The sequence below is a fragment of the Marmota monax genome, unplaced genomic scaffold (genome assembly GCF_021218885.2).
Source record: "Marmota monax isolate L192 unplaced genomic scaffold, Marmota_monax_Labrador192_F-V1.1 WCK01_AAM20220418_F8-fsc00102, whole genome shotgun sequence".
NCBI lineage: Eukaryota > Metazoa > Chordata > Mammalia > Rodentia > Sciuridae > Marmota > Marmota monax.
Window position 1 is genome coordinate 1,466,010 of NW_026692494.1, and position 19,656 is coordinate 1,485,665.

At 48.3% G+C, this 19,656-nt stretch overlaps 2 protein-coding genes across 4 annotated transcripts in view; both read right to left on the reverse strand.

Moving 5' to 3' along the window:
- The window catches only part of Hnrnpm (heterogeneous nuclear ribonucleoprotein M), a 230,330-nt gene that overhangs the window by 44,586 nt on the left and 166,088 nt on the right, over window positions 1–19,656 (reverse strand). The gene's annotated exons all lie outside the window — the stretch shown is intronic.
- Window positions 660–17,740, reverse strand: Marchf2 (membrane associated ring-CH-type finger 2). Of its 2 annotated transcripts, none has more exons than XM_046443821.2 (5): window positions 17,609–17,740; window positions 13,510–13,737; window positions 6,452–6,647; window positions 4,333–4,542; window positions 660–1,246 (listed from the first exon to the last, which is right to left on the reverse strand). In XM_046443821.2, the coding sequence occupies exons 2-5, from the start codon at window positions 13,683–13,685 to the stop codon at window positions 1,112–1,114; spliced, it is 717 nt and encodes a 238-aa protein (XP_046299777.1). In that variant the 5' UTR covers window positions 13,686–13,737; window positions 17,609–17,740; the 3' UTR covers window positions 660–1,111. The 2 variants fall into 2 exon arrangements, with proteins under 2 accessions (XP_046299777.1, XP_046299776.1); XM_046443820.2 differs by having other exon boundaries at window positions 660–1,270.

A 19,656-nucleotide genomic window follows, 5' to 3' on the forward strand; every position in this document is an offset into this window, starting at 1 on the left:
TAAGGCTATAGAACCTCAAAGGTTTTCTTGCACTGGGCTTCAGTCTTCTCACCTGTAAAATGGAGATAATAGCTATTCCTACCCCAGAGGGTGATAGCAAGAATCAGAGAAAGGGAGGATTTCTGAGAAGGCTTAGAACTGGACCTCATCCATGGTGACCTCTCATAAGTACAGATAGTATCAAGATTACTTAGTGAGCATAAAGGGCCCAGTATAATATCTGAAGCATGGGAGATGCAAAATGAGTGGAAACTGTTCTTAACTGTTATTTTTTCTTTTTGGTGGTGCCCAAGACTTGCACATGTTAAGCATGTACTCTATCACTGAGCTGTGCCCCAGGTCCACATGTATTTTTTTTAATATTTTTTAGTTCTTGATAGATCTTTATTATTTTTATTTATATGCAGTGCTGAATCAAACTCAGTGCCTCACAATGCCAGGCAAATGAGCTACCACTGAGCCACAGCCACAGCCTCATATAGATTCTTAAAATCATTTATTACATAACCCTGCTACCTGCTCTTCACTTAAAAAATCAGACTTTGCCTCTTCCTGTGGGCTTCATAATGGATCCCTCAAAATAAGCCAAGCATTGTTTATTCTTTACCTCCATGGAGTCTTTCACTTTGAGTGACTTAGAAATTTAAGTAACGAGTCCATTTTGTCCAGCAAGGGCTCCTTTTATTCATTCAGGGATGGGTTTTTGAAACTCAGTGCAACTTCATAAAGTCAAGGGTGCCAGGAGAGCGAGCCTGCCAGGTGCAAGGAAGCAAGAAAAGCTGGGACCTTCCAGCCCAGTGGGCACCCTTGATGCATGGCCACAGCTGCTGGCCCAGGAGGTGCCAAATGGACCTCAAATGAGATCAGGGTGCCTGCTCCATCTGAAGCTCAGGATCATGTCCATCTGTCCTTGTCATGAACAACAGTGTGCAAAAAACCTAAAAATATGTTCACATAGGATCATAGAATAGGCTCCACTTGGCATGGCTCTTGGCCTAGGAAGCGTTCTGGCCATGCAGGAAGGGTCGGGCAGTTTCTGTCCTTCCAAACACCAGGGCATCACCAGCTGCCTCTGGCCTATCTCTGCCACAGGGCCCCTTCAGCCTGGCCTTCACACAGGTGTCTCCTCTGCCACCTTTTTCAGGAGTCCAGCTGCCAGCGGGGAGTGGTGGGAATCCTCGGAGCCATCTGTGTCCCGGATCTTCAGGCGGACTTTCTGGTTGGTCCTTCTCCACTCAGAGTACAGCTGGCAATGGTAGCGGAAAGAGACCTGCAGGGCAGTTCTGTAGTGGGTGGGCAGGACAAGGCAGCCCCTACCCCCAAGGGAGGAAAAGGGCCCCATGACACCTGCCTTAGCCTGATCCAGGGTCCAGCTCCCATTTTCAGGAGCACAGCCAGCAGGCTGTGCACACAATCACCCACTGGCTCTCCTGGGATATTCTGCTTGAGCTTCAATCCTAAAAAATGAGAGACCCTACCCACCCCAGCAGGAAGCAAGGCACTCCCTTTCTGTGTCTGGTAGGAGTGCAGTAATTCAGCCTTTTGCAAGGGATTAATGTCAATCAGTCACAAAATCACTAGAATTTGGAAGCAACGAAGATGTTCCTCAATAATGGTGGTGCATCCAGACAATGAAATATTATTCGGTGCTAGAAAGAAGTAAGCCATCGAACCATAAAGACACAGAGAAACCTTAAATGAACATGACTACTTGAAAGAAGCCCATCTGAAAAAGGCTATGTACCTGTATGACTCTATGACATTGTAGAAAAGGCAGAACTACGGAGAGAGTAAAAAGACCAATGGTTGCCAAAATCTGTGGGGAAGGAGGAGGGGCTGAATAGGTGGAGCACAGAGGATTTTTAGGGCAATGAAGATATACTCTGAGCCTGGTGCAGTGGCCACGCCTGTAATCCCAGCAGCTCAGGAGGCTGAGATAGGAGGATCCTGAGTTCAAAGTCAGCCTTAGCAAAAGTGAGAAGCTAAGCAATTCAGTGACACCCTGTCTCCAAATAAAAAAACAAAATAGGACTGGGGATGTGGCTCAGTGGCTGAGTGCCCCTGAGTTCAATCCCTGGTACTAAAAAAAAAAAAAAAAAAAAGATACAGTCTGTGATACTAGAAAGGAGGAAACACCATATATTTGTCAAGGTCATAGAATGTACAAGGAGTGAGCTCTACTGTGAATTATGGACTCTGGGTGATATGTATATGTCCTGGCATCAATGTGCCACTCAGTGCAAGATGCTGACATTGGTTTGGGGGGGGGGGGGCGGGGCGGGACGCGCACTGCACAAGTTGTGGGGACAAAATTTATATGTAGAAATTCCAGTATTTTCTGCTCAATTTTTCTATCAGCCCAAAAAACTACTCTAAAAAATAAAGTCTGTGTTTCAAAATTAAAAAATGTCAGTGGTTTATACCCTTTGACCAAGCAAGTTCTCAAGAAATATAAGCAAAGTTATTTACTACCTTGTCCCATTTCTCTTTTTATAAAAGCCACATGAAATTACTTATATAGTTATTGTTGGTTGAAAAGATAGAGCAGTTATACTCAGGAATAGAAGAGGCAGAAGACACATCACTGATACTTGAATCATATTTTTGTTGAAAGGGGTAGAAGAAGCAGTAAACTAGGAATCAGATATGTGAGAGTCGTGGGTCAAATCATTGTCTTGGAATCTTTGTTAGAATCTATAAAATGGAGCTGGAAACATGATCTGCAGACAGCGTATGTTAGCAGGAGGGGGACTTCAAATGAAATAGTGATGCCAAAGTGTTGGGAAACAAATCCCCTCTATAATTTCAGATATGTAGTATCAATTGACTTTATTAATGATATCACCATCATCTTATGTTGTTACCGGGCAATGTACCATGTTTAGTTCCGAAATGTCCATTAAAATAATTGAGAGGGGCTGGGGATATGGCTCAAGTGGTAGCACGCTCACCTAGCATACGTGAGGCACTGGGTTCAATCCTCAGCACCAGATAAAAATAAAATAAAGATACTGTGTCCACTTAAAGTTAAAAAATAAATATTTAAAAATAAATAAAAATAAAATAATTGAGAATGAAAAAAAAAAGAAAGAAATATATGCAGGGCTGGGGTGTAGCTCTATGGAAGAGCGCTTGCCTAGCATGAATGAGGCTCTGGATTCCACAGACAGAACAACCAAGAATAAACAAGGAAATAATTGCACAGGTGGTGCCCAAAGCACTGTTCATAAGAGAAAAAAAAAAAAAAAGGAGTGGAGGGAAAGGGACACACAAACACTGAAAAGAATCCCAGTGTCTGTCAAAAGGGATTGGTTAGGTAAATATAGTACACCCATAAAATGAACGACTGCTGGGAGGCTGCATTTTTTTCTAAAGGATGTTAGCAAAGTAGAAAAAGAAGCAAAACAGTACCTATGGCCAGTTTCAACCTATTTGTATAAAAAAAAAAAAAATACAATCCTGTGTCACTTAACAATAGGGATACGTCCTGAGAATGCATCAGTGGGTAGTGTTGTCACTGGGCAAGCATCTTCGAGTGGGCTGACACAATCTAAGGCAGGTATAGTGTAACTAGGCAATGTAAGCTTATGGGACCATAGTCATACATGTGTTCTGTTCTCCAAAGAAATGTTGTTATGCAGCACGTGACTTGTATATGCTGGTGGATACACTAACATCTACTTCTGGAAAACAGGCATGCTGGTATGCACCCATAGTCCCAGGTGCTCCAGAGTCTGAGGCACTGAGCCCAGGAGTTCAAGTTCAGCCTGGGCAATGCAGTGAGATCCCATCTCTTAAAAGAAAAAAGACCTCTTTTGTTTTGGGGGACGGAACTACCTCCAAGCTACACCCCGAGGCTGAAAAACATTTATGGAGGAGACTGCCCCACAGTTGAACAACAACGGTTATGGCTGAGGGATGAGATGGACTCTCACTGTGTTGGACACACTGGCTCTGAACTCCTGGGCTCAGACAACTCTCCTCCCTCAGCCCCGAGGAGCTGGGATCACATCCCTGCCTCTTGCTCAACCTTTGCTCCTCCCTCCGTGGCCCGTGCCCACTCTCTGACTTGGAGCTTAAGGACTCCACTCAGGAATGGTGATCAGATGCCCCTACGCCTTTGAAGCAGAAGGCTCATGCTTGGCTTGGGGCTTCCGTGGACCTTTGCCATGCTCAGAATCTGGAGCTTCACGAGATGCAGGGTGAGCTCAGGGGAAGCTTCCACCCAGGGCCACCTGCACAGAAGACTCCCAAGTCACTGACCAAACCCCTGGCCCCACTGCTCGTAGCTGGAGCCCCCCAGTTGCCTGCTCCCTGGCTGACAGCACTCACCAGCGTCCAGAGGACGTAAATGGTGAACAGGGCGATGGTGAGGGCAATGAGCCCCACGGCCTCAAGCCGACTATGGAGCCGGAGGTGGTCCTGGGCTCCGCGCAAGCACAGCCAGCCTGAGATCGCAGCCAGTGGTGTGATGAACAGGAAGCACACCATGTCGCAGCACAGCGTCCGCTTCTCTGTCCGAGGCCCTGGGTCCTTCAGCCACTGCAGGGAGCAAGATGAGGAGAAGCCGGGTGTGGAGAGAGTGGCCAAGGGGCCAGAGGTGGCCCCGCCTGGACCAGCCTCCATGCTACCTTTGTTTGTTTGTTAGGGACTGGGGATTGAACCCAGAAGCACTCTGCCACTGAGCCACATCCCTAGCCCTTTTGATTTTTAGTCAGGGTCTCTTAAGTTGCCCAGACTGGCTTCCAACTTATGATCCTCCTGCCTCAGGCTCCCCAGTAGCTGGGATCACAGGTGTGCGCCTATCTAGGTGTGTGCCTAGCTGTTGAGCAATGGTAAACCACAAGTCACTTTTGCCTCCATTTTACAGAAAGGGAAACAGACATGGAGGGGTTAATTCGTTTATGCAAATTAATACAGCTATATAGCTTTCCCTAATCCAAAAATCTACAATCCAAAATCTTCCAAATTCTGAAACTTTTTGTGTGGGGACATGTTGCCATAAGTGAAAAGTTACATACCGTGATACTTTGTTTCATGCATTTAATTATTCAAAATGTTATATAAAATGAAGTTCAGGTTATGTGTATAAGGTATATATGAAACACAACTGAATGTCATACTTTGACTTGGATCCCATCCAAGCATTTCATATAAGGGATATTCAACCTGGGGTCCACAAAGCCAGCTAGGACTGGAACCCGGGAAGTGGTGCTCCAGGGCCCAGCACGCTTGGCCACCATCTGACATTGTCTTCTGCAATCATGGACCAAGAGAGATAGGCACTGTTCACAAAATTCAGTGAGTGAGACAGAGAGGGTCCCTGCTTTCCCTTGCAAACAGGGAAAGTATGAATGGGATGGATACTCAGGGAAGAGAAGGCCTTGATGAGGAGATTGGAATGAGCAAAAGAATGGCAGTCGGGTACAGAGCTCCCCATTAAAGAACAGCGGGTGCAAAGGCCCTGAGGTAGGCATGGGAGGCCTAGACAAGGTGCACTGGAGAAGAGTACTATTCAGCTGGAAAATGAGGACCAAAGAGGAACAAGAGGGGTGTTCAGGCAAGAACTGGACCTTCCCTCCCATTGTCTTTCTGGGGTCCCACAGACTCCCGAGCTTACTGCGATGGCCCTGACTACTCTAGGGAGCCTCCTCATTCTCAGGGTTAGATTCTGCTCTTCCCTCTCCAGCCCAGTGACATCCACTCTGCAGTTCTCAGCCACCCCACGCCAGGCTGGGCAGCACCCAGGCAGGCTCAAGGAGAGCAGCAGCAGTGAGGTACTACCACGCCTGGGAGTGTCCTGCCTTAATCTGACTGTCACACTCAGGCTAAAACCTAAGTGTCTGGGTGCAGGTCACACAGCCTGGTGTGGCTGCAGCCACTTCCTCCTAGGTCACTCTGCTCCTCCTTTAACTCGACCCACTCCAGCCACTCAGGCTTTGCTGGGAGTACTGAAATCGGCTTGGCCTTGGGTCCCTCACACCTGCTGTGCCCTCTGCTGGCACCACCCTTCCCTGGGCTCTTTCCTCCCTCAGGTCTTAGTTTGGGGTTCACCTCCTGTCAAGGCCTCTCTTGACCCCCAAGTTGTTGTCCCCTACGTGCCCTACCCTTTGCAACACACTTTCGGGCCAAGTCATTGATTGCCTAGACTTTCGTCTCTATGAGCACTGGCCAAATGGGCCTTTGTCAGTGGCTGGGTCCCCAGCACCCGACAGGCAGTGGGCACACTGGAGGTGCTCAAGGAGTGCCTGCTAGTGACAGAGTGAACCTGATCAGGGAGCAGGCACAGTGGACCTGCAACCTCAGGCTTGGTCCCCCAGCCCCATCCACAGAGTCTGCCCAGAAGGCAGTAGGGAGGCTCACCCAGGGAGAAGCTGATTCCCCAGGGCAGCCCCCATCTGTGCCCCAGGCCTCCTTTCCTCCCCTCCCCTGCTCAGGCTCCCAAGGGTACCTCTGTGAGAGGTCTGGGCCGCTTTTCCACTGCAAACTCCGTGTGGCACAGCTCGCAGTAGCTGGTGTTGGATGAGGAAAGCCACTTCTCCAGGCAGCTTCTGTGCACGGCGCCCAGTGTGCCGGCGCAGCCACATGGGGACAGCAAGCTCTCCCCATTTGCTCCCTCATGGCAGATCCGGCAGAAGGGACAGTCACTGGATTACAGAGATAGGACCCATGAGCAATGACCGGGCTTCATGACTACACCTGCTTCACTGCACACTCTTAGATCACGAACTCATCGTTGCCCCGCATTGGCATTTGTGGAACTCCTATTCATCCTTCAATACCCAGCTCCAAACAGCCTCCTGTTTTGGAAGCCTTCTCAGACTCCCACAGCGGGAAGGATGTACTCCCTCCCAGAACTCCTGGGGCATTGTAGGCCCAAGGTGAGTATCTTGAGTACCTGCCTGCCCAAAGTTCTCTCCTCCTGTAATACCACCCTCAACTGTTGGTCCTCAAGGACCAGGGCAGAGCTGATGACATCTTGATGACCTTAGGCCTGACCAATGAGAACATCATACATCCCATGTTGTCGGGGGACTGACTCAGAGGAGGGCTCATGTGATGCAATCAGAGCCACCAAGAATCAATCTCTAAAATTACCACCCCCTCCAACACCAAACAGCAAGGCTGGCAGTAGCTTAGAGCTGACCGATGCCAGCACAGAGGGAAGGAGCGCCAAGACCAGGCAAGAGGACTCCCTTTTTACTCTGTTTCATCAGCACTGGGGATTGAGCCTGGGGCTGCTCACTGCTGAGCTGCATCTCAGCCCTTTTTATTTTTATTTTGAGGCAGGATCTCACTAAGTTGCCCAGGCTGACCTTGAACTTGCTGCCTGCACCTTGACATGGCTCCTCCAGCCTCAGCCTCCAGAGTAACTGGGATTATAGGCGTGTGCCACCACGCCTGGAGGGGAAAGGCAGATTATTAAAGACATCTTTAGAAACCCTGGATATAACCGCACCTGAGGCCACACAGCCTAAGAAACCTGTGTATCCCTAGAGAATTGCTCGTGGGCTCCTCTGCCCCTGTGAGGGGGGGAAACAGATAAAGCCACCCACAGAGAGCTACCTTGGGAAAGTCTCCAGCCCCCACCTTGTCTCTGGGGAGGCTAGGTCCTTCCTGAGGCCGCTAGGGAGGCAGAGGTGTGGCCTCAGTGAGCCCAGAGGCCATCCAGGCATGAGTCATTGTTTTCCAAACACTGCGGCCCAGAAGCAGAGGTTGTCAGGAACACACAAAGGACGCTGAGTAGGAGAGCTGTTTTCCAGATAAGCCAGTTTCCCTCGGAAACTGTTTTCGGTCCCTTTCTCAGGCTTTCCTGCTATGGGGTGGGGCCTGGCTGCTTTCAAAAGAGCTCAGTACATCTGCTTTTGGTCAGCCCTAGCCCCAAGCTGCTATTCTCTCTAGTAAAGGGCAAAAGGCCTGCTCCTTTCCAAACCCATACCCTGATCCTGCCCCCAACCCCCCCCACACAGAAGTTCCCAGGAGACAAGCCCTCTCCAGAAACCAACTCAGGGAAGCGGAAGTGGCAAAAATCTCAGTTTGTAGTTTGTTCTGGGAAATCCTGTAAAACTCTGGAAGGGCATTCAGAAAAAACAAAAAGGGGATCCAGCACGGTGGTGCACACCTGTAATCCCAGCAGCTGGGGAGGCTGAGGCAGGAGGATCACAAGTTCAAAGCCAGTCTCAGCAAAAGCAAGGTGCTAAGCAACTCAGTGAGACCCTATCTCTAAATAAAATACAAAATAGGGCTGGGGACGTGGCTCAGTGGTCAGGTGCCCTGAGTTCAATTCCTGGTACAAAAAAAATAAACAAATAAATAAAGTAAAATTGATTGAGCACTTACTGTGAACTAGACACTATTCTAAGGGCAACATCAGGATTAATTTGTCTCATTCTCACAATGAGCTGGTAAGGAAAGTGCTTGTTACAGTTCAGATCTGCACTGTCCCCTGAATGCTCATGTGTTGAAGACTTGGTCTCCATTCCAGCCATGCTCAGACTGGGACTTTTGGGAAATGATTGGATCCTGAGGGTTCTAATCACATCAGTGTATTAATCTACTGATGGATTCAAAATTCAATGACATTACTGGGAAGTGGCGGGGAAACTACAGGAGGTGGGACCTAGGTGGAGGAAGTAGGTCACCTGTGGGGGGGGGCCTTCCTGGACAATACTTTAATATTTAGAGACAGGGTCTTGCTAAATTGCATAGGACCTCACTAAGTTGCTGAGGCTGGCTTTGAACTCATGATCCTCCTGCCTCAGCCTCCTGAGCTACTGGAGTACAGGCGTGCGCCACGGCGCCCAGCTTAGAAGGGTACATGCTGATCTTGGTCCCTTCCTTGCTCTGTCTCTCTCTGCTTCCCAATTGCTAGGACCTGACAACTTCCCTCTGCCACACCCTTCTACCATGATATCCTACGGTCACCTCAGGCCCAAAGCAGTGGGGCCAGTTGACCATGGACTGAAACCTCCGAAACTAAGACACAATAAATCTATCCTCTAAGTTGTTCACGTCAGGTATTTTGGTCACAGCAACAGAAAATTCACTATGGCAGTATTCATTTGGTTTGGCCCCCATTTTACAGATGGTAAGCTGAGGCGTTCTGACTTGATCATGTGAACTCACAGCTAGACATCTACAAAGCCAGATTTGAACCAAGAAGTCTCGCTCCAGGGCCTGGGCACACTAGGCTGCTTTGCAACACTGCCTTCTGCAAATGACAGGCAAGAGAAATGGGCTTTGTTCATGAAATTCTGGCAGGGTAATAATGCAAGGAACATAGCTGAGAAGACAATGGGATGGAAGAGCGGCTGAGACATCCACAGACCTGGTGGAGCTGCCCAGGGAGCACTCCAGGAGCAAGGAAAGGTCAGTGTGAGTGACAGAGAAAGTCCCAGGGAAGAGGGCAGGCAGAGGGCTGGGGATGCCAAAATGCTTGAGGCAGCTTCCAGAAGGGGCTAGGCTCACTCACAGCCTGTGGGGCAGACAGCCCAAGGTACAGAGAGGCAAAAGGCACCTAGATGCTATACCCAAGCCTGTGGGGACTGTCCTGGGTCTTGGAAACAGTTCCTCCTTAGACCTTCTTCTTTGATCTCTGCAGGTTTCTGAATCCAAAACTCTCAGCCCTGATTAACCTCTGCCAAGATCTTTGCCATGTGCCCCCAGGATTCGGGGTCTACTTGAAGACATATGAAGGCTGCATATTTACAGTCATGGAACTGGCAAAGGTGCTGGGTATGATATCTTTGAGTCCTGTGCTTGCTGCTCTCAGTAGCAAGCAGAAGCTCCCCAGGAGAAGTTTTGGAATCAGCAACAGGATGGTAACCAGCTGTCTGCAGCCTCTGCCAAGCCCAGGGCCATCCAGCAGCAGGGAAGGACCCCTGTTTACCCCTGGGAGGACTGGTCAGGAGGCTGGAAGGAAGGTCACATTCCTGAATGCTGACCTTTGGACAAACAGGGGCGTTTGCTCTATGGAGGTCTGGATGGAGCACCTCTCCCCTGGCTGGACAGGCTTGAGTTGAGCTGCTTCCAAAGGCAGATGGGAGATGGAGAAGGAGACCCTCGGAGAGCTGAACTGCACCGCAGGCAATGAAGCCAATGGGCAGACCCGGGAGGGCCCTGTGGTCTCAAGGTGCCATGCTGTCCTGACCACCAGTCGCATACCAATTGGACAGGACCCGAGAAGCAGTACAAGTTGACCAAGGACAAGAGCAAGAACTGCCAGACTGCTCACTAGGGTCTCTCAGAACCATAGGAGAAGGTGCAGCCCTGGGTTCGAGCCTCAGTTCCACTCAGTGACCTTGGCAGGTGTCCATCTCCCTTGAGGCTTCAGTTTTCCCAGGTGCAAAAGGGAGAGTGGAGCCTGTAATCCCATGGACTCAGGAAGCTGAGGCAGGAGGGTCTCAAGTTCAAGGCCAGCCTCAGAAACTTAGTGAGACCCTGTCTCAAAATTTTTAAAAAGGGCTAGGGTTGTGGCTCAGGGGTTAAGTGCCCTGGGCTCAATCCTTGGTACCAAAAAACAGGAGAGCAGGCCAAGTGGGGGTCACTCACTGGATCAGCACTGTCCACATACACAGCTCCTCAGAAATCCTACATGGGGACATTCTGCTGCAGTAGGCCTCCTCCCCACTGCCCTGCCCTGGCAGCTCTGGCTGGAAGGCCTGGAGCCCAACAAGGGTCTCCTTACTCCCCGCCTGGCTCTACCAGCACAAGCCCCTTTCTACCTCCTTTCTTTTTTATATGTATGTGCTGCTGGGGACAGAACCCCAGGCCTGAGCATGCTCATCTCAGGTTCTGCCACTGAGCTATATATACACCCAGTCCCAGGGCTTCTAACAGAAATGGAGACTTGTAAGCCAAAACCTCAGAGAACGCTCAGAAGCTCAGAAAGAGACTACCCGATCTGATCTGGGCTCAGACAAGGAAGGGACACCAGGCGAAGACTTAGGGAGCAGCCCTTAGTTCCCCCTCCAAGGGCAATTCAAGGATTCTATTTGCTGCTTGTAATTTTATCTAATTGGTTTTTGCAGTGCTAGGGATAGGACCTTCACATGCTATGCAGGCACTCTACCACTGAGATGTACTCCCAACTCCTACTTATTTTTATTTTTTGCATAAAATGCTTATGAATGAATTCTGACAGTATAACATGGACGAACCTTCAGAACATGATGCTCAATGAAACCAGCCAGTCTCAAAGGACGTACTGCGTGATTCTACACACAGGAAGCCCCTAGAATCATGGGATCCACAGAACAGGATGTAGTATGGTGGGAGCCAGGGGTAGGGGATGGGAGTTCCTGTTGAATTGGACAGTTTCAGTGTGGGAAGATGAGAGACTTCTACAGATGGAGGGTGGGGATGGCTGAACAACAATGTGAACGAGTACTCCTCTGAACTGTATGTTTAAAGTATTTAGAGTGGTAAGAAGAATAGTATTATGTATTTTACCAGAGTAAAAAAAATCGAGTTAAAAAAAGGAGCTTATTTATTAAATTATATGAAATAAATATAATATGTAAAACTTAAAAAAGTGAAAGAAAAATAATTTACAATTCTATTCCCCTAGCCAATTTGGTGGCTATTTTAAATCTAAGTGAGTTAAAATAGATTTAAATGTCAATAGCTGGGTACTGTGGCACATGTCTGAAATCCCAGCATCACCAGAGGTTAAGGCAAGAGGATCACAAATTCGAGCAACTTAGCAAGAGCCTGTCTCAATAAATAAAAGGCTGGAGACATAGGTCCATGATAGAGTGCCCAGACACACACACACACACACACACACACACATATGTGTCCAACTACAACTAACTAAATATATACACACACACATATATATACACACATATATACATACACACATACATATATATATATTTTTAATTTAGTTAGTTATAGTTGGACACAATGCCTTTATTTACTTATTTTTATGTGGTGATAAGGATTGAACCCAGCGCCTCACACATGCTAGGCAAGTGCTCTACCGCTGAGCCAGTCCCCAAAACAAAATAAATGTTCATGGGGTTCCCTTAAAACTCTTCCTAGCTGGGTGCACCCTGGAACACACCTGTAGTCCCAGCTACTTTGGAGGATCACTTGACCCAGGAGTTTGAGGTCAGCCTGGGCAACATGGTGAGGTAGTATCTCTAAATAAATAAATAATCCTTTTCCTTGGAACTGATAACAAATTGGCAAACCAGACAAGTTGAGCTCATAGAAGGTCAGGAAGACGAGGCTCACTGAGGTTTGTTTTTGCTTTTACTTTTGTCTTGTTGGTGCTGGGAATGGAACCCAGGGCTCACGCATGGTAAACACACACTCGACCACTGAGTGGAATCCCTGGCCCCTCATGCTGAGTTTTAAATATAGATAGTTCCCAACTTAAAACAGTTTGATTTAAAAATTTGCAACTTCACAATGGTGTGAAAGCAGTACACATTCAGTAGAAATAATCATTTGAATTTTGCATTTTCATCTCTCCCGGGTCTCTGTCCCGATGTTGGACAGCAGCAGTGACCGGTGGTTCCTAGACAGCCACAGGTTACCGTGGTGAACAACAGAGACTCTACTGTGCTGAGCACACTCTTTCTAAGTGACGCAGCTCAATAGGTTGGGGATGCAACAAATATTTTTAAATTTTATTATTATGATTATAATTTTGATACCAGAGATTGAACTCAGGGGCACTCAACCACTGAGCCACATCCCCAGCCCTATTTTGCATTTTACTTAGAGACAGGGTCTCACTGAGTTGCTTAGCACCTCACCATTGCCGAGTCTGGCTTTGAATTTGTGATCCTCCTGCCTCAGCCTCCCAAGTCACTGGGATTACAGGTGTGTGCCACTGCGCCCAGCACAATGCATTTAACTTGTGACATTTTCAACTTATGGTGGGTTTATCACAATGTAACCCCATTATTGATCAAGGAACATCTGTGCATTGTATCAAATGTTTACTAAGTAGCAAACCTCACTTTCTAGGGATCATGGCATCATATTCCCAGAAGAACCCCAACTTGAAGGTATCCCCATTTCAGAGACACAGTGGTGAAATAACCTCTGGGGACACTCCAAGAGAGACAGAGGAGTCCGCTCAACGTGCATGGGCAGTCTATACTCCTATAAGCTCCCTCCGCTGCTCCCATAAGCTGGAGTTACTTGCCAACACATAACCTTCAGATTCTGCATAAGAATCTGGAGTTTGGGCTGGGGATGTAGCTCAGTGGTAGAACATTTGCCTAGCAAATGTGAGACCCCAGGCTTGACCCCTAGCCCTGCCAAACAAACAAAAAAAGAATCTGGAATTTTGGCTTTTCCTAAACAATCAGACCTGGCTAGCCTGTCTTTCTGCTTCCGCGTGGTGATTACCATTTAGGCTCTTGTCTCTGGTGTATTCACTGCCTGGCCGTTTTCAGTGGTTGGACTTCTGACCTCAGACTAGGAAGAAATCATTCACCACAGAGAGAAAAAGGGACAAAGGCCAAGAACTACACAGTCACCACTTACCTTGGTGTGTCCAATGCCCGGATGACAGTTGAAAGGAGCCGGCCATCCCTGGAAGTCACCTGAGCCACATACTGGGGTGGCCCAAGGCCTGTGGCCTCCACAACTTTGGAGAATGCAGGGCTGCCAGAGCAGTCACACAGGGAGCCAGGGAGGTGGCAGCAGTCACCTGTCGTCATGGCCACAGGGAGCCCTGTGTCCTCAGGGCCTGAGGCCCATGGTCCCAGGAGCCTGAGAGGTCAGCAGAAAGATTAAGGGCAAAGTTATGAGCCCAGTGGACTAGGGTTCAATTTCCCTCTTAGCTCTAGGAACTATGTACAAAGATGTGCCTCTTTGAACCTCATTTTGCCAGATCTGTAAAATGGAACCTTAAGGGGGAACCATGAAGATGCTGAGATGACACACACAGGCCAGGCAGACACTAGGCGTTTGGTTGCATTATCTCTCACTTTCCTAGGAAAAGCCATGCCGGGCCTCACCTTCAAAGCCACACACATCACCTTTACAGACTTGGGAATGCCATCTGACACTTATTGAGGGCCTACTGTGTGCCAGGCCCTGTGATTGGCTCTTTCCAGAACCAGAACTATCCTGTGCCTGCTAACCACTTAGTTTTGGTCTCCGGGGATGGGGCTGAGCTCAGAGCAAGAAGCCAGCCTTTGACTGGAACAGAACGGAGCTGGGAACTTGGCCTCACAGACCTGAATGGTGAGTCATTTTGACCCGTCTTAGTCATGGTGTTTTTTGTTTGTTTTTTAAATTTTTTTAGTTGCAGATGGACATAATTATTTATTTTTATGTGTTGCTGAGGATCAAACCCAGTGCCTCACACATGCAAGGCAGGTGCTCTACCACTGAGCCCCAGCCCCAGCGCCTCATGGTGTTTTTAACTTTTCTGGGGTGTATGTGGTTTGGGGGCTAGCACTTAGCACCTAAGACCTCACAAATGCTAGGCAAGCACATTACCACTGAGCTACAGTCCCAGCACTTTTTATTTTGAGACAGAGTCTTGCTAGGTTGTGCAGGCTGGCCTCGAACTTGTGAGCCTCCTGCCTCAGCCTCCTGAGTTGCTGGGATTAGAGGCATGAGCCACTGTGTCCTGCTGGCTCATGGCCTTTTGTCAGGCTGTACATACCTTGAAACCTCAGGTCACCAAGGAAGTGACACAGGCTAGAAAGGATGGTGGTAACCTTTGACCCCACCAGACCAGTAGCTCTGAGCTATGCCTTGGTCCCCAAGGGGAGTCTATGGGAACAGTTGGAGCCTTGGGTAGTAATTCTGAAGTCTGTTCTGGTGACTGCAGCAGAATTCTAACCTCTGCCCCACAGTCTCAATAGCAAAAAGGAAGCATAGGTAGTCTCCCCACTGCTCGCGCGAGACTTGAAATAGGGCTTCCAGATCCCTATGCATGCTTCCCTCTGAGAATATCATGAAAGTAACAGATGTCTCTAGAGAGGGTCCCTTGATGCCAGTACAAGTATCTGTTCCCAACTTGTCTAATACCTGGGGACTTTGTCTCCATGAGCTAAGGTCCAGAGCCTGAAGCAACCCATGTAGTATTCAGAAACCAATTGAGCAGCCAGTTGGGCACTTGTTGAAGTAACCCCTCTATCCCAAGTCAGCTTTGACCAGCTACTGCCTGTCAAAGTCTGAGACCCAAAGAGAGGAGTAAAATCCACATACATTGATTGACTTTTGGGGTTGCAACAGTCCGTCTGCTGGCAGACAGTGCCCTCTGAACAGCTCAGCCCAAAACCCAACATGCCTGAGCCTCCACAGTTGGGCCACTGTGGCCAGATAAGCAAGTTATCAGCTGAAGGCAGGAGAAGCCTGGGAGGAAGGCTGCATGTCTGAGATAACATCCCTTGGGCAGGCCCAACATGTTTGTACACTGCTGTCCCTCCCAAGTGCTTACAGCCCAACTCCTGCTCAGAGATCAGCGGAAAAGCTGCTGGACCCTCCAGGCGAATGAATGCATGTGGAAAGCAGTCCAATCCTTTGCTCCTTCAAGGGTCAGTCTTAGCATTTCTCTGTACAGCTGGGCATTACAAGAGTCATCATAGCTCCTGTAGATTAGTACTATCAGACTTGGGGACAGGGGGCAACAAACTGGTAAATCTGTTAACACCAGGCCCATAAATCACCAAAATAACAATAACAGTTAAGGTTTACCAAGGATTGGGCACTGTGCCAAGCAATCTACCATCTCATTAAACTCAAAACAGTTCTTAGAAGTGTCCCCTTCAAAGGTCACCTCCCTGGAGAACCCTTCCCTGCCACTGATGTCCATACTACTACCCTCATGGCATGAAACCCTCTCTGAAACAGGCTATTTGTTCAACCTGCTTAACCATCTCTGTCATCCCACACCTCAGTGAACTCTGGGAAGTATAGATTTGGTCAGACTTGATCCCTGCAGTCCCCAAGTTCCCGACCCTGTGTCTGGCAGAGAGCTGTGCACACACTGTTGCTGTATCTGTTTCTCAGCACAGACTGTAAGTAAGAACATGATCTTGTGACCCTCAGGCCCTGGCCTGCTAGCCCCCAGGGTGAGGTTCAGAGGCTATAGGTCCATGAAAACCATACAAGCTTGGACTTAAAAGGGGTCAAACTTGAAAATAGATAGAAGAATAGGGAGGCTGCAGGTTAGACTTAGCTCTGGAGCTGCTGAAATTAACAGAATATCTTGGGCAAACTAGGCCCAGTGCCCAGGAAATGGGTTTCATAAAATCTTTACAACAAACCTATGGCATAAGTTCAATAATTACCTCCATTCAGCCACGGAGGAGGCTAAGGCTCAAAGGGGAACACCTACTAGCCCAGGGAAGAAACAATGCTAGGATTTGAATTTAGTCGTGAGTGGGTCTGGGCCTTAAGAGACCTGGTTCTTTAAATCATGATTCTACCACTAATGCTGTGGACCCTAGTTCAAGTTACTTTACTTCTCTGGACCTCATCTTTCCCCTCTGTCAAATATGATGGAGCTAGTAGACTAGGTTTGCAGAGGGATCTCCTGAGAAGAAGCCTCCAGGCCTAGCCTACCTTTGGCTAGGCCTGCTTGGAATGACACTGGGGCACCCAATCTTTTCCATGCCTGCCTGACCTCCTTTTCCAAAAGGCAGGAAATTGAAGAAAGAGCAATCAGAGGGCCTTAAATCCCCACAGTGTGATCTTGAGCAGCTATATCCCTGTCTTAGACTCAATTTTCTCATCTGTAAAATGGTAGGTCCATAATGATACCTAGCTTGTCAACCAGTAAATAAGAAGTCAATAAATATTAGCTCTAATATAATTACCATCATCAGAGCTGTTGGGAAGATTTGATGAGAGAAAACAGTCAGCACCTGGAACATGGTAAATGCTCCAGTCTTGGCAGGGCTCACCATTATTGTTTTTTAGGATAAATGTAGAAGCTGTCCAAATGCATTCATTCCTCATCACTCACGATAGAGAATCTCCTGTGTGCCCTTCAGCACTTCCATGGCCCTGCATCAGCGAGATTGTAATCCCAGCTCTACTTCTTATTTCCTGTGTGACCCTGGGCAAGAGACTTAACTTCTCTGACCCTTGACTTCCTCATCTATGACAGGAACCATTTCTAGCACTTACACCTACTCCGGTTCCTGCAGAACTGAAGAGCAGCTACTCATGTAATTTCTGCCGACCCTGTTTTGTGCACCATTTCAGCACAGTGCACTCTGTCCGAGCAGCTTCATGCACACTGCCTGACTCGTTATAATATTTACTACTTTTCACGCAAAGCCCCTCTAAAAAAGGTTAGGGAAGGACATCAGCCACTTATTGATTGACTGCCTACTGTGTGCTAGGCGCTTTACTCATCATCAACCTCCTGAATCAGATTGGCGCTGGGATGACCCAATTTCACAGAATGGGAAACAGAGGCTCCAAGAGGCTCCTACTGTGTGACGAGGCCCAGAGGCCTCCCGAGGCTCTGAGATGGAAGTTAATGTCCCTGCGTCCCAGGGGAAGGATGAGGCCAAGGGTCCGAGCCTGTCCCGCCCGGGGGGCCCACCTCGGGCCTCGAACCCAGGATCTGGGACCCGTCTTCGTACTCTGACCCTACTTGCAGGCCCGTACTTACCTGATCCGCGGCCGGGCCGGGCGGCCGCGCAGGCCCCTCAGTTCGCCCTGGCCCGGGTCCCAGCCCGGCCCGGCCCGTCTGCGCCGCTCGCTCGGCTTCGGCCGGCACCTGCGTCCGGGCACCGCCCGCCAAGCCGACAGCGCCGCGGGCCAATGACGACCGCCTCTCAACTGCACTAGCCAATAGGCGTGCACGTCCCGCCCCGGGAGGCGGGGCCGGAGGCGACGGGGACGTCCTGGGCGGTACAGGCCCCGCGGCGCCGCGGCTGGTGGCCCCGCCCCTGCCGCGTCCTGGTTCCGCCCCCAGCCCCGGCTCCGCCCCTTCGCCAGCCAGGGCGGTAGCGGAGCCGGCTACGCCACCTGCAGAACAGCCGTGTTGTAAGTAAATAGGACTTTACAGAATTAAACATGACACTTGCCAAGTGATTTGTAAGTGTTCATCACCTCCCTTACACTTCTCGTCGGAGGAGAAACCTAGGTAGCGGGGTTAGGAAGCTGTGGAGCACTCCAAAGCCAACTTCACTTATGTGTCATTCATGAATTCCCGCGACAGATCCGTTCAATAGACAGAGCAGACATCAATAGGAGGGATTATAACGAGCCAGGCACTGTACTAATCGCTGGTGACAAATATTAACGTAAACAAATAATCGCCTCGTGGACCTCAATCTAGTCAGTGAGACAGACATTGGTAATCAACTTTTTTTTCTCACAGTGCTGGACATTGAACCCAGATCCACGTGCATGCCAGGCAAGAGCTCTGCCACTAAACTATATCCCCAATCTTACTGTTTTTGAAGCCAGAATATTTATTGCCTTACTAGCTATTGAATTTTGGGAGGAGGGGCCCTGGAGATTGAATCCCCCGGTGCTCTGCCACTGAGCTATATTCCCAGCCCTTTATTGTGTTTATTATTATTATTATTATTATTATTATTATTATTATTTATTTATTTTTTAGTTGTAGTTGGACACAATACCTTTATTTTATTTATTTATTTTTATGTGGTGTTGGGGGTCGAACCCAGGGCCTCACATGAGCTAGGCAAGTGCTCTACCACTGAGTCTACAGCCCCAGCCCCTTTGTATTTTTTATTTTGAGACAGAGCCTCAAACCTGTGATCCTCCTACTTCAGCCTTGTGAGTCCCTGGGATTACAGGCATGTGCCATATGCCCCTGGCTGGTTGACATTCTTAAAGTAATCCATTATTAATTACAAATGTGATACACTGTAGTAAGGGAAGGCTATCATGTTATGAGAACTTGGAATAATATGAGAAGCTAGGAAATATTTTCCTGAAAAAACAACTGAGGCGAGTAGGCTGGTGGCACACGCCTGTCATCTCAGTAGTTTAGGAGGCCAAGGCAGGAGGATCACAAGTTCAAAGCCAACCTTAGCAATTGAGTGAGGCCCTAAGCAACTTAGCGAGACCCTGTCTCTAAATAAAATATAAAAGGGCTGGGGCTGAAGTTCAGTGGTTAAGTGCCCCTGGGTTCAATCCCTAGTACCGAAACAAAACAAAACAAAAAAACGTAGAAGAAGCAATTGAGCTAACATCAAAGATATCTGAGTAGAGGTTACCTAAAAAAAAATGAGAGGGGGAAAGAGTCCTGGACAAAGTGTTTGGAATATGCAAAGATCTAAGGTAGGATGGAAAATGGAAAAATTGCTTAGTACTCTACCCCCCTCCTACACTGTATTTGTTACATATATAGATCTGGTCAATTACTTCAGTTAAATTCTATTGTGTTGTATTGGATTGATGGAGATAGATATAGATATAGATATAGATATAGATATAGATATAGATATATTCATATTTCTCCCCAATCCCCTCCGGTGCTGAAGATTGAACTCAGAGCCTTGTGCATGCGAGACAAGCATTCTACCAACTGAGCTATATCCCCAGCCCTGGCTTATATTTTTTTAATGGGAAGATAAATCATAACATTTGTTAAATGGTTACCTATAGGGCTGAGGATGTAGCTTAGTGGTGGAGCACTTGCCTACATCTGTGAGGCCTTGGGTTTCATTTGCAGCCCCCTCA